The sequence below is a fragment of the Haliaeetus albicilla genome, chromosome 29 (genome assembly GCF_947461875.1).
Source record: "Haliaeetus albicilla chromosome 29, bHalAlb1.1, whole genome shotgun sequence".
In the NCBI taxonomy this organism is placed as follows: domain Eukaryota; kingdom Metazoa; phylum Chordata; class Aves; order Accipitriformes; family Accipitridae; genus Haliaeetus; species Haliaeetus albicilla.
The window spans coordinates 6,096,992-6,124,154 of record NC_091511.1 but is presented as its reverse complement, the minus strand read 5'-3'; the positions used below and the strand labels follow the sequence as shown (position 1 = coordinate 6,124,154).

Below are 27,163 nucleotides of genomic sequence, written 5' to 3'. Positions count from 1 at the left end.
GCAGTGTTTGATGCATTTCAGCTGATGAAAAATGTGCTCATTTTTTCTTTAAGAGTGGAGAACAGTTCCTGAGCTTTGCAGGCAGGGCACAGCTGTGCTTGTCCATTCAGGCCCAGAAGGTGCTCCCCATGCCAAGGCCAGCGCTGGGCAGGTGAGGGGCAGTTCCTTCAGTTTATGCATGCTCTTTGCCAGGGATGGGATTCATCCTGCCTAGTTTTGATGGTGAGAAGAAGTCACCCAAATGGCATTATTTCATCAAACACACCTTATGTGGGGCAATGACTCGGAGACACTGCAGCTGTAAGCTCCATCCCCATCAGGCAGATCTTGTCCTGGGACCAACTCTCTCACTTCCTGCTTGGTAATGGTGCTCCCCAACCATCTGCAATACAAATGTGGGTAGCAAATGAGCTCCACCCCGAGATTTGCACAAGCTCTTGGGACTCACAAAGTGCAGGCGTGCCTCGGGCAGGTCTTCCCCTCACCAAAATGTGTTTCCTCAACTGGTAGTTTGGGGTCCATGAATGTGGAATGGAGAGACATGGTCAATACCCAGGGAGGAAAGGGCAAGTGCTGCTGAGAAACACGGCTGCTGCCTGGTGCAGGCCCAGGGAATCACCCTCCGGGCTGCAGGTGTTACTAAGGAAGCTGTCCCAAAGAGAGGCAGGGTCAGGTCCAGGTGAGCATCAGCATCGTTGGCCCACCTAGCAGCTCTGTGAAGAAGGTGTCCCAAGATCCTTCAGGCTGTTGGCAACCTGTTGCTTTGCCTGGCCAGTGAATGCCAGGGCACTGCCAGTCCCCCATAGGCACCTGACCATTAACATGGAGACTTCCTTGGCTGCTGACAAAAGACCTTTTCTGTTTCCTCTCCCAGCATCAAGTAGTTTGTAACTGCCAGCACAATGTCACTCTTACTGACTCCTCTGATCCTCAGTGACAAAAGCTAACCCAACCTGTTGCCCGTCACATGGAGGACCTCCATAACTCCAAGCTTCCCCTTCATACAGGGGGCTTCCACCCTCCTCATTCTTCTACATCCATGCTACATGACCTGGGGTTCCAGCCATCTAAAGGGACATAAGATTATCTGTACAATTCTCTCCTTATAGCCCTAGACCTAAGGAAGAGCATTTTAAATGATGCCTCACAGAGTCTGAGTGCCTTCCTTACTGGGATCAGAACAGACCAGCACCTCCTCAGTACCCTTGACTGCAGCCCCTCAGGTCCCACTGAGTGGTAAGGGTGTAGTTTGCTAGGTAAGCCCTGGCGTGATCCTCATCCACCACTGGTTGTTCCCCTTTCCCTTCCAGTGTCCTGCTTTAAAGCACAAAGGCCTGGGAGACCTTGCTGGCAGTAACTGAGGCAAAGACGACATTGGCAGTCTCAGATCTGCCTACTCCTATTATCAATTAATTTAATAGTGGTCCCGTAGTATCTCTCTTTCTTCTTTAACTGTTCCTGACGTAGCAACAGCTTATCTTGCTGCCCTTGAATTGCCTTTTGAGTTTCAGCTGAGTTTTGATATGAACCATGGCTGTGCTTGGAGGATGCTGTCTTTGAAGGCAAGATGTACCCAGGAGCAGACATGCAGGTGCCTATTTAATGCAGACCTGCACTGAGGCAAGAGGAATCCCACCTCCTGTGGGTTGGTGGTGGGCATGGGAGGGAGCTGAGTCCCCTTTCAGCCCCAGGACTACAGACCCAGCATGAGGTGCCTCCATGGACTCCGCTGGCTCCCTTTCCCTCAGCAGGGCTAAAGGAGATCCCTGCCTGTCACTGTCTGCGTGTCCTGCCCAATGATGGCAGAAGAAAGAGGCTGCCCAGGGAAGGGGTTGAGTCACCCTCCTTAGGGACACGGTGTAGTGGTGGACTTGCTAGTGTTAGGTTCACAGTTGGACTTGGTGATCTTAAGGGTCTTTTCCAACCTCAATGATTCTCTGATTCTCAGACAAGTGGATTCTTGGACCTAAGTCTGTCTCTCAGCAGAGCAATGACCCTGCTGGAAAGCAGTGTCTCTCTGCAGGTGCGGGAGGGAACATCTGTGATTGCTTCAGCCTGTTTCCCAGCAGGTTCCCCTGGAGGCCCAGGGACAGCTGGAGGGAGCCCAGAGGGGGCAGAGCAAGTGCTGCCTTGGGCTGGTCCTCTGCTGCTGAGCTGGGCTGGGCTCCTGGGACAGAGGGAGCTCATGGCAAGCGGGCAGCGCTGCAGAGAGACAGCTCTGCCCAGGAGCAGGGCTGGGGGCACTGCCTGCAGGCATCGAGAGGAGACCTGCAAGGCAGAGAGAGCTTAAAGGCAGTGTGGAGTGGGAGGATGCTGAGAGCTCACTGCGGGAGAAATCTTCCCAGCCCTCTGCATGGTAAGTCTGTGGGTGCAGGGCAATAGAGCTTCAGTTCCTGCAGGGATCTCCGAACACTGGCACATCTGACAGTGTATGGGATCTGGCAGGAGGACTGGCTTCATTTCTCTGGTGTAGAGGAGAAGGGTGTGCTCCAGAGCAGGGCTTCCCTGCTGCCCTGTCAGAGGGACAGGGCATGAGGGCTGCCTTCTCCTGGCACCAGCTGCAGGGCTGTGAAGCCGGGTGTGCATGCAGGGGTGCCCAGGGCTGTCCTTCAGAGCAGGGTCCTGGTGTTTCAGGGGCTGAGTGATGGAGCAGGGACTTTGCTGCCTGCCAGGGTCAGCACTCAGCCTGTGCAGGGAACTCCCCATGACAGTGTGGGGAGAAGGAGTGCATGAAAGAAATGACCCTTGGAAGGGCAGAGCAGGGTGCTTCTGCTGTCGAGAGGCTGCTGCATGGGTCAGGTTTGCTCAGAGCTCCAGCTCAGCCCTGGGCATTTCCGAGGGGACTTTCAAGAAGAATGTCAAGGCTGCATTCTCCTGAAAAGTAAGGAGTCTTTGCTTTGAACTTTTATCCTCCTGGTGGGTGGGTGGGCAGTGTGAGACTAAAATTTATTTGTCCCCTCTGGAGAAGGCACCGAGACCCCGGTTGTCCTTAGGACTTGTCTGAGGTGCTCCTTAGCCCCTGCACACACAGAGATGCCCCTGGGCAGTGCCCGGCTGCCAGGAGGGGTCTGCAGGGCAGAGCTGAGCACACAGCGGGTGGGATGGGGTCTGTGAGCAGGGACAGGGAGGAGACAAGGGGATGGAGAAGCATCTGCTGACAGGGACAGCTCCAGGCAGCAGAGACAGGGGCAGGGAGTGAGAGGAGGGAGCTGCTCCCAGAAATGCCATGGGAGGGGGAATTCGGGCACCTCCCTGTCATCACTAGAGAAAACCTGTAGTCTTTTCTCCCACCCAGCAGATCCTCTGCCCTTACGGCCATGGGGACTCAGTCACCTCAGTTGGGTCAGCCCTGAAGAGAAGAAATTATCAAATACCCTGCCATCTGTCCCTGTCCTGCCTCCATTGGCAGCAGGTCTGTAGTGTTTATCCATTTTTGTCCTCCTGTCCCTGCTCCTCTTGTTCTTGTCACTGGAGAGGGATGGGGAGGGGGGATTTGGGTGCATTTCAGACATTTGTCCATGTGAGTAAAATATCCCAATCCCCTCCTAATCCCCAGGCTCCCAGTGACACAAATGACAAAACTCTCCTTTCAGGACATCCCATCTTTAGGACATTCGCTTCTTTCCCTGCCAAAAGAACTCCTTAATTGGCGTGTGGAAACCAGAACAAATACTCAAAACAAAATCCCCAGTTTTGGTTGCATTGGAAGCGACAATGCTGAAAAGCTCTTTGATATGACAAGTGGATTTACTCTAAGATGACACCATGTTCCTATTTGCCTCTTGCTGTAGGGCAGGACTGCCTCCCCTGTACCCCACAGCAGAGCCCGCTGCTCCCAGTGGCACCCTCAGCCAGCACCAAGCACAGCTCATGAAAGGGACCTGCCAAAGATCTTTCTGAAATAGGAGAGGCAGCTTTGGTGGTGTTTCTGTGAGAAATGCGTTAGGTTTAGCTCAGAGAAGTCTATTCTAACTTGTCAATCTCTTTCCCTCTTGAACAGTGCCCCATGCCCAGAAGAAGCTAATGTCCAACAGCAGCTCCATCACTGACTTCCTCCTCCTGCCATTTGCAGACACGCGACAGCTGCAGCTCTTGTACTTCTGGCTCTTCCTGGGCATCTACCTGGCTGCCCTCCTGGGCAACAGCCTCATCATCACCGCCGTAGCCTGCGACCACCACCTCCACACCCCCATGTACTTCTTCCTCCTCAACCTCTCCCTCCTCGACCTGGGCTCCATCTCCACCACCGTCCCCAAATCCATGGCCAATTCCCTGTGGGACAGCAGGGCCATCTCCTACTGGGGATGTGCTGCACAGGTCTTTTTCTTTCTCTTCTTCATCGCAGCAGAGTATTGTGTCCTCACCGTCATGGCCTACGACCGCTACGTTGCCATCTGCCAACCCCTGCACTACGGGACCCTCCTGGGCAGCAGAGCTTGTGTCCACATGGCAGCAGCTGCCTGGGCCAGTGGGTTTCTCTATGCTGTGCTGCACACGGCCAATACATTTTCACTACCACTCTGCCAAGGTAATGCTGTGGGCCAGTTCTTCTGTGAAATCCCCCAGATCCTCAAGCTCTCCTGCTCACGCTCCTACCTCAGGGAAGTTGGGTTTCTTGTGCTAGGTGTCTGTTTGGCATTTGGTTGTTTTGTTTTCATTCTGTTCTCCTATGTGCAGATCTTCAGGGCCGTGCTGAGGATCCCCTCTGAGCAGGGACGCCACAAAGCCTTTTCCATGTGCCTCCCTCACCTGGCCGTGGTCTCCATGTTTGTCAGTACTGCCTTGTTTTCCTACCTTAAGCCCCCCTCCATCTCCTCCCCAGTTCTAGACCTGGTGGTGGCAGTTCTGTACTCGGTGGTGCCTCCAGCAGTGAACCCCCTCCTCTACAGCATGAGGAACCAGGAGCTCAAGGATGCCCTGAGGAAAATGATGAGCGGGTGCTTTTCAGAAGCAATTAACGCCCTGTTTTCTTCTGCAGAGCATTCATAATGGAACTCATTACAGGCTCAGCCTGTCTTCTCTGATTCTTCTTTGTGGTGGCGGTGGTGTTTTCTTTATTTTTCTAGTGATAATGTTCACAATGAAATTTTATGATTCATCCCACTTGTAATTCACTGTCTACCTGTAGAATTTGACCCCGAGGCTGTGTAAATGAGGCGCAGTGCTCTCTCTGTATTTCAACACAGTAAAGGACCCTGCAGGGACTTGTTTGCCTGAGATCCTTCCTCTGAGATCTTGGTGAAGCTGCAGGGCAGTGTCTGTGTGTGGAAGGGAAGGGGAAAAGAGTCTCAGCACAGCAGCACTGCCAGGCAGCACCAGTGCTTGGTCTTCCCAGAGCTGCTCTCTTTCCACTCCCACACTCTCCTTCTGAGCCCCTGGCTTGGTGTAAGCCCTGAGTGCTCTGGCAGCTCGGTCCCAGTCCTGCTGTGTGGCAGGACTCTCGAGGGAGAATCTTGGTTCTGAGGAATTGCTGTATTCATAGTTGCTTTGTCACTCTGTCCCCTGCTCCACTGGTCACTGGGAAAAGGGATCCCTCAGCTGCCTTCCTTGTGCTGACAACACATTTAGAGAAGCCCTTCTGGGTGCCCTCCCCATGCATGGCCATTTCCAGCCACGACCAAGCTCTGGCTTTGCTGGCTCCATCCCTGCACACACAGGCCAGGTGTCTGTCTGCCTCCCGGGCAGGCTGTTCCCCCTCCAGCCTCCCTGCACTTCCTTCTGGTGTTGGACCTCCTAAGTCAGGGGGGTCCCTGTTCATCCACGCTGACCTCTTGCCAGGTCCTGCTCGACTCCCTGTGCATCAGGCTGGCTTCTGCCTGGGCTTTGAGGACGTTGTCCCTGAAGATCCAGGAGGGACTCAAGGCCCTTTGTCCTCCAGGACAGTCTGTCCTGGGTTCAGCTGGGATAGGGTTCATTTTCGTAGGAACCTGGGAGGGGGCACAGCCAGGACAGCTGACCTGAACTCGCCAAAGAGCTATTCCATACCATGTGACATCATGCTCATCATATAAATGGGGAGCGGGGTGGGGAGGTGTCTCTCTGTTTTCAGTGGGGGAACTGGTGGAGCGTCAGGTTCCGCGTAGTGAGCAGTTGCACTGCGCATCACTCGTTTTGTATATTCTTTTATTAGTACCGTTGTTGTTGTTGTTGTTGTAACTTCTCTTTTTGTGTTGTCCCAGTAAATTGTCCTTATCGCAACCCATGAGGTTCTGCGGTTTGTTTTTTTTTTTTCTTTTCCACTTTCTGGTTCTCCTCCTCATCCCACCAGAGGGGGGCAGGAGGAGTGAGCGAGTGGCTGTGTGGTCCTTTGTTACCAGCTGGGCTGAAACCACAACACAGTCCAAGCAGATCCTCAGCTACCAGAAAGCAGCTCTCCTGCAGTCCCGCACTGCCATTCTGCTAGTTGTCCTACTTCTCCACCATCTCATGGTGGTAGCAGCCATGGCTGCCCTCCTCCTTCCCATCCCCAGACAGATCCACTCTGTCTGTCAGGAAGAGACCAGCCCTAGACAGCTCATTGAGTGTCTCTGTCAAAAAGCTGTCTTCCACACCCTGCAGGAGTCTCTTGGCTTGCTTGTGCCCAGCCCTGCTGCCCTCCCAGCAGACTGTGGGGGTGCTTCAACTTGCCATGTCATCGAGGACCTGTGACCATGAGGCTTCCTCCAAGGCAAGGCTCTGTGCACACCAGCCTCCCCTTTGCACAGAGCTCCCCTCCGCCTCCTCACCCTCCACCTGCCTTCCTGAGGAGCCCTTGGCACCCATGGCTGCCCTCCCACCACTCCAGCTGTCCCACCAGGGCTCTGGCGTCCCCATGGGGTGGGGGAGCACGTTTCTGCCTGCCCAGCAGAAAGACAGTGCTGGGGAGGGGAGAGGGGAGGCAGGTAAAGGGGCAGGGTTGTGGGAGGCTGGGTGGGAGGTGACTCCTGTTGCTGGAAGAGGATGATGCAAGGAGAGGCATGGTAGGTGGGAGGTGGATTTTGAGGTCACTTCTTTGGAAAGAACCCAATTGGCCAGGTGCTGAGGCAGGCCCAGTGCTGTCACCTGGAGGGTCGGAAAATGTACCCCGCAGCGCTGAGATCTTGGGAGAGGGGAGATGCAGAGGAAGGTGAAGATGGAACGGCTGGGAGGTGGAGTGTGAAGCCATTTCTCTTGCTGCTTGACTTGTTGCATCACAAACCCTGATGTGGCACATGTGGCAGCTCATTCAGTGGAGAGGGGTAGAGGTAGGCAGAGCCAACATGGGTGGGCTGTTGTATGTGAGCTCATGACAGAATTAATTAATTTCATAGTATCTTGTATGGCGCTATGTTTTAGATTTGTGACGGAAACAGTGTTGCTAACACACCAATGTTTTAGTCACTGCTGAGCAGTGCTTGCACAGCGCCAAGCCCTTTTCTTCTCCCCCTGCCTCTCCAGCGAGTAGGCTTTGGGGGCACAAGTGTGTGGGAGGGGACACAGCTGGGACAGCTGACTCCAACTGACTTAAGGGATCTTGTATACCATAAGACATTACGCTCAGCAATAGAAAGCTGGGGGAAGAAGGAGGAAATGGGGAAGGTTCAGAGTGATGGTGGTTATCTTCCCAAGTAACTGTTGGACATGATGGAGCCCTGCTTTCCTGGAGATGGCTGAACACCTGCCTGCCAATGGGAAGTACTGAATTCATTCCTCATTTGCTTTGCTTGCATTTGCCTCGTTACTACACTTATTAAACTGGACTTAATTTAACCAATGAGTTTTTTGCTTTTGCCCTTCTGATCCTCTCCCCTATCTTGCTGTTGGGGGGAATGAGCGAGGACTGGGTATGGGCTTAGTTGCTGGCTGGGGTTTACCTGCCACACCTGTTAATCCTTCCCCCATTAGCCATGCTTTTCTTATTTTGTACCCTCCTTTGTTGTTTCTGAGCTGGTTTCTGGGCTATTTTCTACCCCGGGCAGCAAACCCATGAAGTATGTGCCCCCTTTCATTACCTGCAGCATCATGCAATTGCTCCCATTGCTGTCTTGATAGGGGATCAGGCATCTGCCCATGTACCAAAACATCTTAGCCTGTGCTTTTCAGTGTTGCCCAAGGAGAAGGGATTCAGCTGAGGCTGAGGATGAGAATTCAATCATTGGCACCCATGAATTTCACATTTACTAGTTTTCTGTCTTCCCAAAGCCTGAGAAAATGATGGGAAAAAAAAGTGAAAGGAGAGGGGGTCATCATTTCTTGCTCAATCCATACACAGCTGAATTTTGTTCTAATACATAAAGTTTAATTCGGGTTAATTTTGCGTCCATGCGTGATTTTTGGAAAGTGTTCAGATATAGTGTGGTTCCCTTTTCAAGGACTAAAGACGGGCTAGAAAAGCACCATCAAACATGAATAGCTGTACTGTAGAGATGTGTGGAGAACAGGGGAATTTTACTCATGAAGATTATGAGTTAAAGGAGTGCAACACCTCAAAATACTGTGAGGGACCTGAGGAGGCGACATATGTTAGGGAGGACAGTCTGGGTTACTCCTGCCTCAGGCAAAGGCAAGCCCGTTGGTGGGATTGCTTTAGCTCAAGGGCCCGGGTGCATTTGGTGGGTGATGCGAAAAGATGGGGAAGTCCGATGTGTGCCTCAAGGGGATATGATTTTAAGTGAGAATAGCCAGAATTAAACTGTATGACATTAGTTGCTATATAACCCCGCTACTGTCTGTTGTCAGTACTATAACTGTTATCTGCTATATCCATAGTACTACAGTAAGAATCACTTAGATCAAGCAAGAATGAACTGTGATAAAACTGAGTGAAGTGCAGTAGTGATGGAACCAGAACTGACTCCAGCAGGCAACAATCCAACAGTGCACACCATTGTCCTGCTGCGTCCAATGTCGCCTGCTCATCACGCCACACTGAAGCCTAATCCTGCTCTGCCGACTGAGAGGACTTTGCACCATCCCTCCTGCCCAGAAAGATTGGTATGACAGATGGAGCCCAGAGTCGGGAACTAAATGAACTCAATGAACTTTTTATGAACATGACCCATAAACTAAAGGAATGATATCTCTGTGTGTGTAGACATATATATATACACATATATCATTGTCTATATATCCCAAAAGGACAGAAAGGGTGATGATTATTGACCAGGATATAACTGAAAGTATGGGAAGTAAGCATGACGTCAATGGTATAGAATAAGGGGTGGATAGTGTCCTGGTTTCAGCTGGGATAGAGTTAATTATCTTCCTAGTGGCTGGTATAGTGCTATGTTTTTGAGTTAGGTATGAGAAGAATGTCAGTAACGCTGATGTTTTCAGTTGTTGCTAAGTAGGGTTTAGCCTAAAGTCAAGGAATTTTCAGCTTCTGATGACCAGTTAGCGAGAAAGCTGGAGGGGCACAAGAAGTTGGTACAGGACAGAGCCAGGGCAGCTGTCCCAAAGTGGCCAAAGGGGCATTCAATGCAATGTGACATCACATCTAGTATGTGAACTGGGGGGAGTGGGGGCAGGGGGATCACCACTCGGGGACTAACTGGGCATCAGTTGGCGGGTGGTGAGCAGTTGCACTGTGCATCATTTGTATATTCCAATGCTTTTACTATTGTGGTGGGTTGACCCTGGTTGGATGCCAGGTGCCCACCAAAGCCGCTCTATCACTCCCCCTCCTCAGCTGGACGGGGGGAGAAAATATAACAAAAGGCTCGTGGGTCAAGATAAGGACAGTTTAATAAAGTGATAGCAAAGGTTGCGCGCGCAAAAGCAAAGAAAAACAAATGATGTTATTCTCTACTTCCTATCAGCAGGCGATGTCTAGCCGCTTCTCGGGAAGCAGGGCTTCAGTATGCGTAGTGGTTGCTCCGGAAGACAAAATGCCCCCCACTCCGTCTCCCTTAACTTAGCTTTTATATCTGAGCTGACGTCATATGGTATGGAATATCTGGTTGGTTGGTTTAGGTCAGCTGTCCTGGTTATGTCCCCTCCCAAGATCTTGCCCTGCCCCAGCCTGCCATTGAGGGGGGGCAGAAATGTTGGAGAGACAGCCTTGATGCTGTGCCAGCACTGCTCAGCAGTAGCCAAAACACTGGTGTGCTATCAACACCTTTCTAGCTACTGATGCAGAGCACAGTGCTATGAGGGCTGCTATGGGGAGTATTAACTCCATCTCAGCCAGACCCAATACAATCTCCACCCCTTATTCCATACCATTTGCGTCCTGCTCAGGTTCCACATAACTTAATACAGATATCTTCTAACCATACTATTGTATTGAATTCTCATTACTGAAATCCTTTCTTACGAACACTTACAACTGAAACTACATACTTAAACCACTTTTATACCCAACGTACGGATTTATACATTCTTATTAATTACTATCCCCTGTCCTTTAAGAGACAGATATTCCATGGGCTTCTTCCACTCTTCCTGATGTTCACACACAGGTTATGACTTGGGCCCCATCCATCAAGATGAGTGGTCAGGACAGGAGAAGCAGTATGTTCGATCGTTGGGCCCCAACACTGGCTTGGTTTGGGTCACCGATGCACTTGTCTGGTTCCTTGCGAAGTTCACTCCTCTGCAGTTCAGGTCATTCCTGCTACATTACTTCCTACAACATACAACTCACATCACAGATTATTTTTCCCCCCAAGGTTAAATGTCCTTGAGGCACACACTGGGTCTCCCCATCCTTCCGCATTACCCACCAAGTACACCCAGGTCCCTGAGCAAAGACAATCCCACGAATGGGTTTGCCTTTTCCCATGGGAGGTGCAATCCACACTGCCTTCCCCAGCCACTTCCCCATGTGCACTACGGGGACCTTATCCCCTCCCACAGTATGTAGGGGTTTTGTTTGGGCAGGACCAGGACGGTTAGCAGATCCTCTGGTGTTAACTAGCCAAGTGGCTTCTGCTAAATTTGTATCCCAATGCTTCCATGTCCCATTGCCTAGCGCTCTCAACATAGTCTTCAACAGTCCATTATATCTCTCAATTTTCCCAGATGCTTGCGGGTGATAGGGTATGTGGTACACCCACTCAATGCCATGTTTCTTTGCCCAGGAGCTTATGAGGTTATTTCGGAAATGAGTCCCATTGTCTGATTCAATTCTTTCTGGGGTACCGTGTCGCCATAAAATTTGCCTTTCGAGGCCTAAGATGGTGTTTCGGGCAGTGGCATGGTTTACAGGATATGTTTCTAGCCAACCAGTAGTTGCTTCCACCATGGTGAGTATGTAGCGCTTGCCTTGGCGTGTTCGCGGCAGTGGTCCAATGTAGTCAATTTGCCAGGCCTCGCCATATCGAAAACCCAGCCACCGCCCTCTGTTCCAGGGAGACTTTACTCTGGTGGCTCGTTTGATTGCAGCACATGTTTCACATTCCTGAGTGACCTGTGTAATGGCCTCCATGGTCAGGTCCACCCCTCGATCACGAGCCCACCTATATGTTGCATCTCTCCCTAGATGTCCCGATGTCTCATGGGCCCAGCGAGCTACAAATAGCTCACCTTTACGCTCCCAGTCCAGGTCCACCTGAGCTATTTCTATTTTGGCAGCCTTGTCTACCTGTTCATTATTTCGATGTTCTTCAGTGGCACGGCTTTTGGGCACGTGAGCATCTACATGACGTACCCTTAGAGTTATGTGTTCTACACGGGCAGCAATGTCCTGCCACAATGCTGCTGCCCAGATGGGTTTACCCCTGCGTTGCCAATTAGTCTTCTTCCACTGCTGTAGCCACCCCCATAGGGCATTAGCCACCATCCAGGAGTCGGTATAGAGGTAGAGTACCGGCCATTTTTCTCGTTCAGCAATGTCTAGGGCTAGTTGGATGGCTTTCACTTCTGCAAACTGACTTGACTCGCCTTCTCCTTCAGTGGCCTCAACGACTTGGCGTGTGGGACTCCACACAGCAGCTTTCCACTTCCGATGGTTCCCTACCACACGACAGGATCCATCAGTAAACAAAGCATAACACCTTTCGTCTTCTGGTAACTCATTATATGGTGGTGCCTCTTGGGCACGAGCCACCTCCTCAGGTGATGCTCCAAAATCTCTGCCTTCTGGCCAGTCCATGATCTCTTCCAGAATTCCTGGGCGGTTAGATTTCCCCAGTCGAGCCCGTTGCGTGATCAATGCTATCCACTTACTCCATGTAGCGCTGGTTGCATGATGTGTAGAGGGGATGTTTCCTTTGAACATCCAGTGTAGCACGGGCAATCGTGGTGCCAAGAGGAGATATGCTTCTGTACCAACAACTTCTGAAGCGGCTCGAACCCCCTCATATGCTGCTAGTATCTCTTTTTCAGTCGGGGTGTAGTGGGCGTCTGATCCTCCGTACCCCCGGCTCCAAAACCCTAATGGTCGACCTCGGGTTTCTCCTGGTGTTTTCTGCCACAGGCTCCAGGTGAGACCATGATCCCCAGCTGCAGTGTAGAGTATATTTTGCACATCTGGTCCTGTCCGGACAGGCCCAAGAGCTACTGCACGAGCTATTTCTTGTCTGATATGCTCAAAGGCTTGTTGTTGTTCAGGGCCCCATTCAAAATAGTTCTTTTTCCGCGTTACTCGATAGAGAGGGCTCACAAGCTGACTATAACCTGGAATATGCATTCTCCAGAACCCCACAAGGCCTAGGAAAGCTTGTGTTTCTTTCTTGTTAGCTGGTGGAGACATAGATGCTATCTTGTTAACCACATCCATAGGGACATGACGGCGTCCATCCTGCCATTTTATTCCCAAGAACTGAATCTCCTGTGCAGGTCCCTTGACCTTGCTTTTCTTTATGGCGAAACCAGCTTTCAGAAGAATCTGAATTATTCTTTTCCCCTTCTCAAACACTTCTTCTGCCTCGTTGCCCCACACAATGATGTCATCTATGTATTGTAAATGTTCAGGGGCATCGCCTTGTTCCAGTGCTGTTTGGATTAATCCGTGACAAATGGTAGGACTGTGCTTCCACCCCTGGGGCAGTCGATTCCAGGTGTATTGGACACCTCTCCATGTGAAAGCAAACTGTGGCCTGCACTCTGCTGCCAAAGGAATGGAGAAAAATGCATTGGCAATATCAGTTGTAGCATACCACGTGGCTGCCTTTGATGCCAGTTCATATTGGAGCTCTAACATGTCTGGTACAGCAGCACTCAGTGGCGGTGTCACTTCATTCAGGCCGCGATAATCTACTGTTAACCTCCACCCTCCATCAGACTTTTGCACTGGCCATATAGGACTATTAAAAGGTGAATGAGTCTTGCTGATGACTCCTTGGCTCTCTAGGTGATGAATCAGCTCATGGATGGGAGCCAGGGAGTCTCGGTTTGTCCGATATTGCCGACGGTGCGCCGTCCTGGTAGCGATTGGCACCTGCTGTTCTTCAACTTGCAACAATCCCACAATGAAGGGATCTTCCGAGAGGCCAGGCAGAGTAGATAGCTGTTTGATCTTCTCTGCATTTACAGTGGCTACACCAAAAGCCCATCGGTACCCCTTTGGGTCCTTGAAGTACCCTCTCTTGAGGTAGTCAATGCCAAGGATACAAGGGGCCTCTGGGCCGGTCACAATGGGGTGCTTTTCCCACTTGTCCCCTGTCAAGCTCACTTCAGCCTCCAGTATAGTCAATTCTTGGCATCCCCCTGTCACTCCAGAGATCCAGATGGGTTCCGTGCCCCTGTATCCTGATGGCATCAGTGTACACTGTGCACCAGTGTCTACCAAAGCCTTATACTTCTGTGGGTCTGATGTGCCAGGCCATCGAATCCACACAGTCCAGTATATCCGGTCATCCCTTTCCTCCTCCTGGCTGAAGGCAGGGACCCTCTATTGCTGTTCCTCATCAGAATATTCACTGTCTGATCCTTGCGGTACCAGACCAGAAGTCCCCTCACCAGAATCAAGGGAGGTAGTTTCAGTTCTTCTATGCCTGGAGGATCGCTGAGTGCTTTCTTGGGCCTCTACAGCAACTACGCTGACAGCCTTCTTCTTGGGTGACCCCTTCTTAACAGCTGTCTTCCCTCTCAGTTCACGCACACGGGCTTCCAGCTTAAAGGTGGGTTCACCATCCCACTTCCTCATGTCCTCCCCTTGGTCACGCAGGAAGAACCAGAGTGTACCACGTGGCATACGCCTTGGGCTCCCTTTCCCTCTGACTGGGGCACGAGAGGACTGATTTCTTGGAGCATCCCTAACAGCCAAAGCACTGTCCTGTAGGGATGAGGAGACACAGAGATTTTCCTCAAAGTTTTGGAGCCAAGATGACACTTTCTCCACAGTTGGTGTTTCCATATCTGGACAATACATTGCTGCCAAGCTGTTAGAATACGATGCTGGGGCACCTTGAATCACCTTTCGCCACATGGCCCGTGTGCACAGGACATCCTCTGGATCTTTGGAAACTTCCTCATCATCTAGATCACTGTAGATGACTTGCACCACTGCTAACTCTCTCAGGTACTGGATGCCTTCATCTGCGGTAGTCCACTTTTCTGAGGAATTGACAAGATCTTCCTTGAATGGATATCTTGCCCTCACACTTGAGAGGAGCCGGCTCCAGAGACTGCAAACTGCTGCCTCTTTTCCAATTCCTCTTTCAATTCCCCGGTTTCTAGCGAGGGATCCCAGCTGTTGGGCTTCCTTGCCTTCCAGTTGCTGACTATCAGCCCCGTTATCCCAGCATCGGAGCAGCCAGGCAGCAATCCGCTCACCTGGCTGGCAGCTGTAATCTTTCCGCAAGTCCCGAAGTTCTGAGGATGTCAGGGACCGGGTAGTTTCCGCTTCCTGTTTAAGTTCCCTCACTCCTTCCTCCAATTTCCTTATTGAAGGACCAGCTTCTAGATCAAGCTTTTCCTCTTCTTCTTCTTCCCTCACTAATCGATGGTATGGACCCGTTGATCTCCTTGTCCACTGCTTCCTTTTCACTATTGGGGCAATTACTGTAGTTGTTGTTGGTTGGGTCCCTATCTCGAGCATGGTGTCCTCAGATGCAGTCTGGGTCCCTGCCTCGACCATGGTCCTCTGACAGTGTTGAACTATGGCTCGGTAGGCATAGGCCAGGCCCCAGTACAGTGCGAGAAGCTGCTGGTTTTCATTGGGATAGGCAAGGCACCCTTCTATCAGGTGGCGTGTCAGTTTGCCAGGGTTACTTGCCTGTTCAGATGTAAAATCCCAGATTATGGGAGGTGATAACCGTCCTAGGAATCTGCCCAAATCCTTCCATATACCCTGCCACCCAGGCACCAGTCGCTTGAGGGCACATTTAAGTATTGCCTCACCTAAAACTTGCCTTCTCTTATACCAGGACGAGACCAGATTCCACAATACCCATAATATGCCACCAGTATTAATTATTAGTATTAAACAGCTTACATAAGGGTGAACAAGGACCTCGGGAGCCTGCATAATAAAACCATTCACATCAATGCCTGGTAGGGAGAGGGAGATGTGTTCCCTCATCTCCTCCACAAGATAGCTCCCACAACACAGGAAAGCCATCAGTGCCAGGACAAAGCACATAGACATTATTTGTATTAGCACGTTCCCGCGTTCCTTCATTCTCCCCACAAGATAGCTACCACAGCAAAACAAAGCCATCAGTGCCAGGACAAAGCACGCAGCCATTATTTGCATTAACATGTTCCCAAACTCAGCAAGCTAGAGATAAGCAAGCAGCTAACAAGCTCCGTGACCTGCACAGGAGCTTGCCACTTAATAGCTAGCTATAGAACGCTTAATGCAAAACTGCCGTTGTCGTGCCCCACGTTGGGCGCCAAAAAGGACTGTGGTGGGTTGACCCTGGTTGGATGCCAGGTGCCCACCAAAGCCGCTCTATCACTCCCCCTCCTCAGCTGGATGGGGGGGAGAAAATATAACAAAAGGCTCGTGGGTCAAGATAAGGACAGTTTAATAAAGTGATAGCAAAGGTTGCGCGCGAAAGCAAAGAAAAAAAAACAAATGATGTTATTCTCTACTTCCCATCAGCAGGCGATGTCTAGCCACTTCTCGGGAAGCAGGGCTTCAGTATGCGTAGTGGTTGCTCCGGAAGACAAAATGCCCCCCCTCTTCCGTCTCCCTTTACTTAGCTTTTATATCTGAGCTGACGTCATATGGTATGGAATATCTGTTTGGTTAGTTTAGGTCAGCTGTCCTGGTTATGTCCCCTCCCAAGATCTTGCCCTGCCCCAGCCTGCCATTGAGGGGGGGGCAAAAATGTTGGAGAGACAGCCTTGATGCTGTGCCAGCATTGCTCAGCTGTAGCCAAAACACTGGTGTGCTATCAACACCTTTCTAGCTACTGATGCAGAGCACAGTGCTATGAGGGCTGCCATGGGGAGTATTAACTCCATCTCAGCCAGACCCAATACATCCCAGTAAGGAAGGCACTCAGAATCTGTGAGGCATCATTTACAATGCTCTTCCTTAGGTCTAGCACTCTAAGGAGAGAATTGTACAGATAATTTTATGTCCCTTTAGATGGGTGGAACCCCAGGAAGTGTAGCATGGATGTAGAAGAATGAGGAGGGTGGATGCCCCCTGTATGAAGGGGAAGCTTGGAGTTATAGAGGTCCTCTATGTAACAGGCAACAGGTTGGGTTAGCTTTTGTCACTGAGGATCAGAGGAGTCAGTAAGAGTGACATTGTGCTGGCAGTTACAAACTACCTGATGATGGGAGAGGAAACAGAAAAGGTCTTTTGTCACCCGAGGAATTCCCCAGGTTAATGATCAGGTGCCTATGGGGGACTGGCAGTGCCCTGGCATTCACTGGCCAGGCAAAGCAACAGGGTGCCAACAGCCTGAAGGATCTTGGGACACCTTCTTCACAGAGCTGCTAGGTGGGCCAACAAGGCTGATGCTCACCTGGACCTTGGCCAACAAGGAAATGCTGGTCAGGATGTGATCACCAGCGTCAGCCTTGGCGTCATGACCATGAAACTGTGGGGTCTCAGACACCAAAGGGCAGTGAGGGAGCCCAGCAGCAGAGCACAGACTCTGGACTCCAGAGGAGAAGTCTTTGACTTACTTGGGAGACTGATCCAGGTGGTGCCATGGGAAGCAGCTCTGAAGGGTGAAGGAGCATGAGCAAATCTGACAGGCCTGACAGGACAGCCTCCTCCAAGCACAAGAATGATCTCTCCAAGTACCCATGCAAAGAAACATTCCCCTCAGGAGAGAGCTCTTGCCATTAAATGGTAACAGTCAGGAATGAGAGAAAAAAACAATGCTCTAAAAACTTCATTCCAGAGGTTACACACCATTAATTAAGAGCTACCTTGTCAAGTAAGACTGAATGACAGGAATGAAATGAATAAATGTATCAACATCAAAAAGTGCTGTGGTACAATAGGACACTCTGAAGGAGTCTGGATCAGCTCAAGGCTTTGTGTTTCAAGAAGGGAACACCAAATGCATGGCACCAGATGAACTCCTGGAGCCTTGCAAAAGCACTCACACCTCCAAGAGTACAGAGGTGACTCAGGGATATCCTCCCCTCACACATCTTGATGTGTTTCCTCAACTGGTGCTTCTCGAATGCATGAATCTTGAATGGAGAAACATGGTAATTACCTGAGGAATGCCTTGAGAGCTTCCTAACTTGTCAGTTAGTGATTAGGCAGTGATTGGAGGTGTGTAGTGATGTGAGAGAGGGTGAAGTTATCAACAATCAAGGAGGTGGTTCAGGGCTTTAGCAAATCCTTACAACCACACCTGAGCCCAGCAATGGAAAGCAGTTGATGTCTGTAGGTGGAGGAGGAGTAGGTGTGCCCTGGGAGTGTGGCTGCAGGACCCTGCACAAACCAGGGGTTACATGAGAATGTTCCATCAGGGGAGCATGCCTTAACCTGGCAGATGGGGAATGCCCATTGCTGGGGGTGGCTGAACACTGCTCCTCATGGCCCGTGAGCCGACCTTCCTGTCTTCCTCTCCTTCACTACCCACACTTGCCTGGAATTCAGGAAACTTCTGACATGTGGAAAGCAGACTCCACAGTCAGTGGGATTGTAAAGTAGGTATGTTCATGCAGCGCTTGGCAGCATAGGGGGTAGTCCCACCAAAGTCGTGAGCACCCGACTCGGCAGTTCGCCTCAAGTTTATACAGTCAGGTATTACATATTCACAATATGCCTATACATATGCATGAGCTATCCCCGCTTCATATTAAAATTAGCTCTGAGAGGTCATTTCCATAGTCTCCTCCCAGCTGCGCTTGCACAGTGCCTCTTTATGGTGGTCATCTGGTGGTCGCAGAGATGAAGATAGATGACTCCGTCACCGCTAGTAACCTCTTTCCTTGTGCAGGCTCAGTGTTTTCTTGGTATTCACCCAAGCTGCAAGACCAGTCTTGGCTGGCTCTTGAGGCCAGCTCCTGTTTCTTATCAGGAACTGTCTGCCTCAGCTAATTTCAACAATGTAAGCACTAAACATCATCTTTCATCCCCCTTTATTATGTCTACTGAGATTCCTTTGGCTCCCCTTGTCTCACATACATCAGCCTTGAGAATCCATGAACCTCCTGGAGTGAGGTCTCATTGCTGCAGGGGAAGTGAGAAGGTTTTGGGAGACTCGTGCGAGTGCAGGGAGAGAGCGGGGTGTGCATAGCAGAGAGTGTGTTACAGGCCAGAAGAGGACCCGAAGGAGCAAGTGGCAGTCATGCTACTGTGGAATAGTTCAAGTTGGGATTTTAGGGCAGCCGGAGTAATGGCAGTGTAGTGCTGGGCATATGGATCCAATCTGGGGATGCAAACAAGTCTGGGACTGGGACATCTCAGGTGATTGAGGACTGTCAGCAGGACTATGAAGGAGGCTGGATGAGTTGTGGGGAACTTAGAGGCATTGCCAGATCCCCAGAACACCACAGCTTTGTGTTTAAAGCAACAAAATCTACCACCAAGTTGTACACACACCCGCACTCACACTGACCCTCAGTAGAGGCCTGAGCAATTCATGAGGGAAAGGACCTCTTCTACCAGGCCCTGGGGGTCAGGGCTTGGCCACTCTGATGATTAACAAACACCAAGGGCTTACATGTGATCAGAGCCACCAGCTCATTGCCTTTGCCACCTGCAACTAGTGTCTCCGCGGTTTTTTGCCTATTTAGCCCCCAGGGACCGACACATTGACTGGGCATTCCCTGCATGGCTTTGTCAGTGTTGGCCCTCAGTGAGGCCTCCAACACCCTCAGAAACTTGGGGTTTTCTGCTGCCTTCCACTTTGTCAGAGGCTTGTTCCTGCTTTCAGTATCTGCAGTTCAGGAACTGGGCACCAGAGGGCTCCTTAACATGCAAAACACCCTAACAAGCCATGTCTCTGTGCATCACTTTCCCTAACTCTTCAAGTCTTTTGGGCCTCATTGGAGAAATTTCAGGAGTGTAGCCGAGCAGAGAAGATTGAAATGATAAGTAACAAAAAAATCAGCATCTCTTCGTTTTCTTTGTCTTGCCGCTTACAGAACACATAATCTCAGCCTTCAATTCATATTGATCCACAGCATCTGCGGATGATGTCTGAACATGTAGGAAGTGGTAAGATTGTTTCTGTCAGACAATGTATGGGAGATCATTGTCCTGTGCCCCATCGTCATCAGTGGTCCCTCACCACCACCTCCATCCATCATTTCTCTCTGTGGTCACCTGGACTTCCATCATGATTTTTCAAATCCAAGCTTTTCCCAGTAAAGTCTGTAGCTGAGTGATTCAGCTCATTTGAACAGATCCCCACTGGCTTTATTTGGAGAACCAGCTGCACACAATCACAGAAGAATGTTGCTTACCTGCCATTATTAAAAAAAAAAAAAAGGAGCAAAGGAAAACAATTCATTAAAAAATAATGTATGAAGTCCATGTTTCCTCCACTGAAGTCCACTTTCTGCTGCGTGTCACCTTAGTGGAACACTTTCAGTGAGATACTCAGGAGAACAGGTACAAACACAATGGAGGAGTTGGCTCAAGAGACCATCAAGCAGACTACTGAAAGTCAAGGCCAGTTTTAAAGCACCTGAAGCTCTGAGTAGCACCTGGGTAGCTGAGAGGTGTTTGAATGGGTAGAGACCAATGAGGGGAGGAAAGCTGGATGGACACTGGGAAATGCAGACATCCAGGCAGGCTGCTGGAAAGATTTCTTTGGAAATGGTCAGTTCAAGCAGGACATGTGGAAACCCGTGAGAGAGTGGTGAGAGTCAATACACAGGATACTAGGCAGAGCAGTGTCACGGGTGTAATGGGGAAGATCAGGATATCTTCTCCTGAGCATAGTACCTGGGCTGGAAATTCCCACCTTGACATCATGGGAAAACATTGTCTGTGAAGGAGCAGTGTTTGATGCATTTCAGCTGATGAAAAATGTGCTCATTTTCTCTTTAAGAGTGGAGAACAGTTCCTGAGCTTTGCAGGCAGGGCACAGCTGTGCTTGTCCATTCAGGCCCAGAAGGTGCTCCCCATGCCAAGGCCAACGCTGGGCAGGTGAGGGGCAGTTCCTTCAGTTTATGCATGCTCTTTGCCAGGGATGGGATTCATCCTGCCTAGTTTTGATGGTGAGAAGAAGTCACCCAAATGGCATTATTTCCAGGAACACGGCCATATATCAAACACACCTTATGTGGGGCAATGACTCAGAGACACTGCAGCTGTAAGCTCCATCCCCATCAGGCAGATCTTGTCCTGGGACCAACTCTCTCACTTCCAGCTTGGTAATGGTGCTCCCCAACCATCTGCAATACAAATGTGGGTAGCAAATGAGCTCCACCCCGAGATTTGCACAAGCTCTTGGGACTCACAAAGTGCAGGCGTGCCTCGGGCAGGTCTTCCCCTCACCAAAATGTGTTTCCTCAACTGGTAGTTTGGGGTCCATGAATGTGGAATGGAGAGATATGGTCAATACCCAGGGGGGAAAGGGCAAGTGCTGCAGAGAAACACAGTCGCTGCCTGGTGCAGGCCCAGGGAATCACCCTCCGGGGCTGCAGGTGTTGCTAAGGAAGCTGTCCCAAAGAGAGGCAGGGTCAGGTCCAGGTGAGCATCAGCCTCGTTGGTCCGCCTAGCAGCTCTGTTAAGAAGTTGTCCCAAGATCCTTCAGGCTGTTGGCACCCTGTTGCTTTGCCTGGCCAGTGAATGCCAGGGCACTGCCAGTCCCCCATAGGCACCTGACCATTAACATGGAGAATTCATGATGCCTCACAGAGTCTGAGTGCCTTCCTTACTGGGATCAGAACAGACCAGCACCTCCTCAGTACCCTTGGCTGCAGCCCCTCTGCTCCCATGGACTGGTAAGGGTGTGGTTTGCTAGGTAAGCCCTGGCGTGATCCTCATCCACCACTGGTTGTTCCCCTTTCCCTTCCAGCGTCCTGCCTCAAAGCACAAAGGCCTGGGAGACCTTGCTGGCGGTAACTGAGGCAAAGATGACATTGGCAGTCTCAGATCTGCCTACTCCTATTATCAATTAATTTAATAGTGGTCCCGTAGTATCTCTCTTTCTTCTTTAACTGTTCCTGACGTAGCAACAGCTCATCTTGGTGCCCTTGAATTGCCTTTTGAGTTTCAGCTGAGTTTTGATACGAACCATGGCTGTGCTTGGAGGATGCTGTCTTTGATGGCAAGATGTACCCAGGAACACTGGTAAATGGCTTGGGCTGTTCCTTGGTTGGATATTCAAGGAAGTGAGAAAGAACCCCGGTGTGATGTATTTTGTGATCATGCAATGTCTGCAGCTAATGGGTAGAAGAAGGGACAGAATTTGCCTCTCTGATGGCATCTGATGACTGGTGCCTCTGACTGATGGCAACTGCCAATGGCACAAAAGCACCAAATCATATTTACCGAGATGCCATCTGGGGGAACTGTCACACACCCTCCCTGAAGGAGAATTGCTTTTTCGTATAGGCCCTGTGATTCCCAAGCCAGCCCTGGCATCTCCTGTAGCTTTGTGGGCCTAGATCTGAACACCGAATTGAGTAGATGCTCTGAATTTTGTAACCCAATGTGGGGCTGAACATGAGACAACAGCCAATATTGTCAGCCAAGACCTAGTAAATCCAACAGATGGAGAAGAGGAAAAGAAAGACTGAGATCTCCCTATGGCACATGAATACATACCATCAGATGAATATCTCTATAGGCCACCCTGAACATCATGAGGAGGGACAGGTTGCATTGCCCTTAATCTGGGCACCAGCTGTCATTTCACTTGGCCAGAGGAAATTCCCAGGAGCCACCAGAAAGAGGTGCTCATATTTTGTCCTGTCTCTATATCTGCCTGCACATATCTTTGATCTGTCTCTATTAGCTGCACACCTCTTTGACCACGTCTGGCACCTCCAATGTCACCAGACATTTGCATCTGAACACCTCACTCCTGGCCTCCATCACCATTGATTAGCATGGGAGCTGAGACAAGGAGATCACGTGCAGGTGCCTATTTCATGCAGACCTGCACTGAGGCAAGAGGGATCCCACCTCCTGTGGGATTGTGGTGGGCATGGGAGGGAGCTGAGTCCCCTTCCAGCCCCAGGACTACAGACCCAGCATGAGGTGCCTCCATGGACTCAGCTGGCCCCCTTCCCTCAGCAGGGCTAAAGGAGATCCCTGCCTGTCACTGTCTGCGTGTCCTGCCCAATGATGGCAGAAGAAAGAGGCTGCCCAGGGAAGGGGTTGAGTCACCCTCCTTAGGGACACGGTGTAGTGGTGGACTTGCTAGTGTTAGGTTCACAGTTGGACTTGGTGATCTTAAGGGTCTTTTCCAACCTCAATGATTCTATGATTCTCAGACAAGTGGATTCTTGGACCTAAGTCTGTCTCTCAGCAGAGCAATGACCCTGCTGGAAAGCAGTGTCTCTCCCCAGGTGCGGGAGGGAACATCCGTGATTGCTTCAGCCTGTTTCCCAGCAGGTTCCCCTGGAGGCCCAGGGACAGCTGGAGGGAGCCCAGAGGGGGCAGAGCAAGTGCTGCCTTGGGCTGGTCCTCTGCTGCTGAGCTGGGCTGGGCTCCTGGGACAGAGGGAGCTCATGGCAAGCGGGCAGCGCTGCAGAGAGACAGCTCTGCCCAGGAGCAGGGCTGGGGGCACTGCCTGCAGGCATCGAGAGGAGACCTGCAAGGCAGAGAGAGCTTAAAGGCAGTGTGGAGTGGGAGGATGCTGAGAGCTCACTGCGGGAGAAATCTTCCCAGCCCTCTGCATGGTAAGTCTGTGGGTGCAGGGCAATAGAGCTTCAGTTCCTGCAGGGATCTCCGAAAACCGCCACAGCTGACAGTGTATGGGATCTGGCAGGGGGACTGGCTTCATTTCTCTGGTGTAGAGGAGAAGGGTGTGCTGCAGAGCAGGGCTTCCCTGCTGCCCTGTCAGAGGGACAGGGCATGAGGGCTGCCTTCTCCTGGCACCAGCTGCAGGGCTGTGAAGCCGGGTGTGCATGCAGGGGTGCCCAGGGCTGTCCTTCAGAGCAGGGTCCTGGTGTTTCAGGGGCTGAGTGATGGAGCAGGGACTTTGCTGCCTGCCAGGGTCAGCACTCAGCCTGCGCAGGGAACTCCCCATGACAGTGTGGGCAGAAGGTGTGGGTGAAAGAAATGACCCCTGGAAGGGCAGAGCAGGTTGCTTCTGCTGTCGACAGCGTGCTGTGTGGGTCAGGTTTGCTCAGAGCTCCAGCTCAGCCCTGGGCATTTCCGAGGGGACTTTCAAGAAGAACATCAAGGCAGTATTTTCCTGAAAGGTAAGGAGTCTTTGCTTTGAACTTTTATCCTCCTGGTGGGTGGGTGGGCAGTGTGAGACTAAAATTTATTTGTCCCCTCTGGAGAAGGCACCGAGACCCCAGTTGTCCTTAGCACTTGTCTGAGGTGCTCCTTAACCCCTGCACACACAGAGATGTCCCTGGGCAGTGCCCGGCTGCCAGGAGGGGTCTGCAGGGCAGAGCTGAGCACACAGCGGGTGGGAATGGGTCTGTGAGCAGGGACAGGGATCAGACAAGGGGACAGAGAAGCATCTGCTGACAGGGACAGCTCCAGGCAGCAGAGACAGGGGCAGGGAGTGAGAGGAGGGAGCTGCTCCCAGAAATGCCATGAGAGGGGGGGTTCAGGCATCTCCCTGCCATCAGCGGAGAAAACCCTTGGTCTTTTCTCCCACCCAGCAGAGCCTCTGCCTTTACGGCCATGGGGACTCAGTCACCTTCTCAGTGGCTTCAGCCCTGAAGAGAAGAAATTATCAAATACCCTACCATCTGTCCCTGTCCTGCCTCCATTGGCAGCAGGTCTGTAGTGTTTATCCATTTTTGTCCTCCTGTCCCTGCTCCTCTTGTTCTTGTCACTGGAGAGGAATGGGGAGGGGGGATTTGGGTGCATTTCAGACATTTGTCCATGTGAGTAAAATATCCCAGTCCCCTCCTAAACCCCAGGCTCCCAGTGATACAAATGACAAAACTCTCCTTTCAGGACATCCCATCTTTAGGACATTCACTTCTTTCCCTGCCAAAAGCACTTCCTTAAGGGGCGTGTGGAAACCAGAACAAATACTCAAAACAAAATCCCCAGTTTTGGTTGCATTGGGAGTGACAATGCTGAAAAGCTCTTTGATATGACAAGTGGATTTAATCTAAGATTCCCCCATGTTCCTATTTACCACCTGCTGTAGGGCAGGACTGACTCCCCTGCACCCCACAGCAGAGCCCGCTGCTCCTAGTGGCACCCTCAGCCAGCACCAAGCGTATCTCATGAAAGGGACCTGCCAAAGGGCTTCCTGAAATAGGAGAGGAGGCTTTGGTGGAGTTTCTATGAGAAATGCATTAGGTTTAGCTCAGAGAAGTCTATTCTAACTTGTCAATCTCTTTCCCTCTTGAACAGTGCCCCATGCCCAGAAGAAGCTAATGTCCAACAGCAGCTCCATCACTGAGTTCCTCCTCCTGGCATTTGCAGACACGCGACAGCTGCAGCTCTTGCACTTCTGGCTCTTCCTGGGCATCTACCTGGCTGCCCTCCTGGGCAACAGCCTCATCATCACCGCCGTAGCCTGCGACCACCACCTCCACACCCCCATGTACTTCTTCCTCCTCAACCTCTCCCTCCTCGACCTGGGCTCCATCTCCACCACCGTCCCCAAATCCATGGCCAATTCCCTGTGGGACAGCAGGGCCATCTCCTACTGGGGATGTGCTACACAGGTCTTTTTTTTTGCCTTCTTGGCAGTAGCAGAGTATTGTGTCCTCACCATCATGGCCTACGACCGCTACGTTGCCATCTGCCAACCCCTGCACTACGGGACCCTCCTGGGCAGCAGAGCTTGTGTCCACATGGCAGCAGCTGCCTGGGCCAGTGGGTTTCTCTATGCTCTGCTGCACACGGCCAATACATTTTCACTACCACTCTGCCAAGGTAATGCTGTGGGCCAGTTCTTCTGTGAAATCCCCCAGATCCTCAAGTTCTCCTGCTCACGCTCCTACCTCAGGGAAGTTGGCCTTCTTGTGCTAGGTGTCTGTTTAGCATTTGGTTGTTTTGTTTTCATTGTTTTCTCCTATGTGCAGATCTTCAGGGCCGTGCTGAGGATCCCCTCTGAGCAGGGACGCCACAAAGCCTTTTCCACGTGCCTCCCTCACCTGGCCGTGGTCTCCATGTTTGTCAGTACTGCCTTGTTTTCCTACCTTAAGCCCCCCTCCATATCCTCCCCAGTTCTAGATCTGGTGGTGGCAGTTCTGTACTCAGTGGTGCCTCCAGCAGTGAACCCCCTCCTCTACAGCATGAGGAACCAGGAGCTCAAGGATGCCCTGAGGAAAATGATGAACAGGTGCTTTTCAGAAGCAATTAACGCCCTGTTTTCTTCTGCAGAGCATTCATAATGGAACTCATTACAGGCTCAGCCTGTCTTCTCTGATTCTTCTTTGTGGTGGCGGTGGTGTTTTCTTTATTTTTCTAGTGATAATGTTCACAATGAAATTTTATGATTCACCCCACTTGTAATTCACTGTCTACCTGTAGAATTTGACCCTGAGGCTGTGTAAATGAGGCGCGGTGCTCTCTCTGTATTTCAACACAGTAAAGGACCCTGCAGTGACTTGTTTGCCTGAGATCCTTCCTCTGAGATCTTGGTGAAGCTGCAGGGTGTTGACTTTGTGCAGAGGGGAAGGGGAAAAGAGTCTCAGCACAGCAGCACTGCCAGGCAGCACCAGCGCTTGGTCTTCCCAGAGCTGCTCTCTTTCCACTCCCACACTCTTCTTCTCAGCTCCTGGCTAGGTGTAAGCCCTGAGTGCTCTGACATCTCGGTCCCAGTCCTGCTGTGTGGCAGGACTCTCAAGGGAGAATCTTGGTTCTGAGGAATTGCTGTATTTACACTGGCTTTGTCACTCCATCCCCGTGCCCCACTGCCAGTTGGGACCAGTGGTTCCCTCGGTTGCCGTCGTTGTGCTGACAACACATTTAGAGAAGCCCTTCTGGGTCACCTCCCCATGCATGGCCATTTCCAGCCACGACCAAGCTCTGGCTTTGCTGGCTCCATGCCTGCACATACAGACCAGGTGTCTGCCTGCCTCCCGGGCAGGCTGTTCCCCCTCCAGCCTCCCTGCACTTCCTTCTGGTGTTGGACCTCCTAAGTCAGGGGGGTCCCTGTTCATCCACGCTGACCTCTTGCCAGGTCCTGCTCGACTCCCTGTGCATCAGGCTGTCTTCTTCCTGGGCTTTGAAGGACGCTGTCCCTGAAGATCCAGGAGGGACTCAAGGCCCTTTGTCCTCCAGGACAGTCTGTCCTGGGTTCAGCTGGGATAGAGTTCATTTTCATAGGAACCTGGGAGGGGGCACAGCCAGGACCGCTGACCTGAACTCGCCGAAGAGCTATTCCATACCATGTGACATCATGCTCATCATATAAATGGGGAGCGGGGTGGGGAGGTGTCTCTCTGTTTTCAGTGGGGGAACTGGTGGAGCGTCAGGTTCCGCGTAGTGAGCAGTTGCACTGCGCATCACTCGTTTTGTATATTCTTTTATTAGTACCGTTGTTGTTGTTGTTGTTGTAACTTCTCTTTTTGTGTTGTCCCAGTAAATTGTCCTTATCGCAACCCATGAGGTTCTGCGGTTTGTTTTTTTTTTTTCTTTTCCACTTTCTGGTTCTCCTCCTCATCCCACCAGAGGGGGGCAGGAGGAGTGAGCGAGTGGCTGTGTGGTCCTTTGTTACCAGCTGGGCTGAAACCACAACACAGTCCAAGCAGATCCTCAGCTACCAGAAAGCAGCTCTCCTGCAGT

General features: G+C 51.2%; 2 protein-coding genes across 2 annotated transcripts; both read left to right on the top strand.

The window, feature by feature from the left end:
* Positions 1 to 2,160: 2,160 nt before the first annotated feature.
* Positions 2,161 to 4,989, top strand: LOC138682864 (olfactory receptor 14A16-like). The gene is made up of 2 exons (XM_069774392.1): positions 2,161 to 2,356; positions 4,001 to 4,989. The coding sequence occupies exons 1-2, from the start codon at positions 2,311 to 2,313 to the stop codon at positions 4,987 to 4,989; spliced, it is 1,035 nt and encodes a 344-aa protein (XP_069630493.1). The 5' UTR covers positions 2,161 to 2,310.
* Positions 4,990 to 22,934: 17,945 nt separating this feature from the next.
* On the top strand, positions 22,935 to 25,769 carry LOC138682854 (olfactory receptor 14J1-like). The gene is made up of 2 exons (XM_069774379.1): positions 22,935 to 23,130; positions 24,779 to 25,769. Exons 1-2 carry the CDS (start codon positions 23,085 to 23,087, stop codon positions 25,765 to 25,767), a joined length of 1,035 nt encoding a protein of 344 aa, XP_069630480.1. The 5' UTR covers positions 22,935 to 23,084; the 3' UTR covers positions 25,768 to 25,769.
* Positions 25,770 to 27,163: the final 1,394 nt, after the last annotated feature.

Bases quoted from the DNA above. Each gene is read 5' to 3' on its own strand.
- LOC138682864 (XM_069774392.1), top strand. From the start codon at position 2,311: ATGCTGAGAGCTCACTGCGGGAGAAATCTTCCCAGCCCTCTGCATG. The intron at 2,357-4,000 runs GTAAGTCTGTGG...CCTCTTGAACAG, and splicing joins TCTTCCCAGCCCTCTGCATG to TGCCCCATGCCCAGAAGAAG.
- LOC138682854 (XM_069774379.1), top strand. From the start codon at position 23,085: ATGCTGAGAGCTCACTGCGGGAGAAATCTTCCCAGCCCTCTGCATG. The intron at 23,131-24,778 runs GTAAGTCTGTGG...CCTCTTGAACAG, and splicing joins TCTTCCCAGCCCTCTGCATG to TGCCCCATGCCCAGAAGAAG.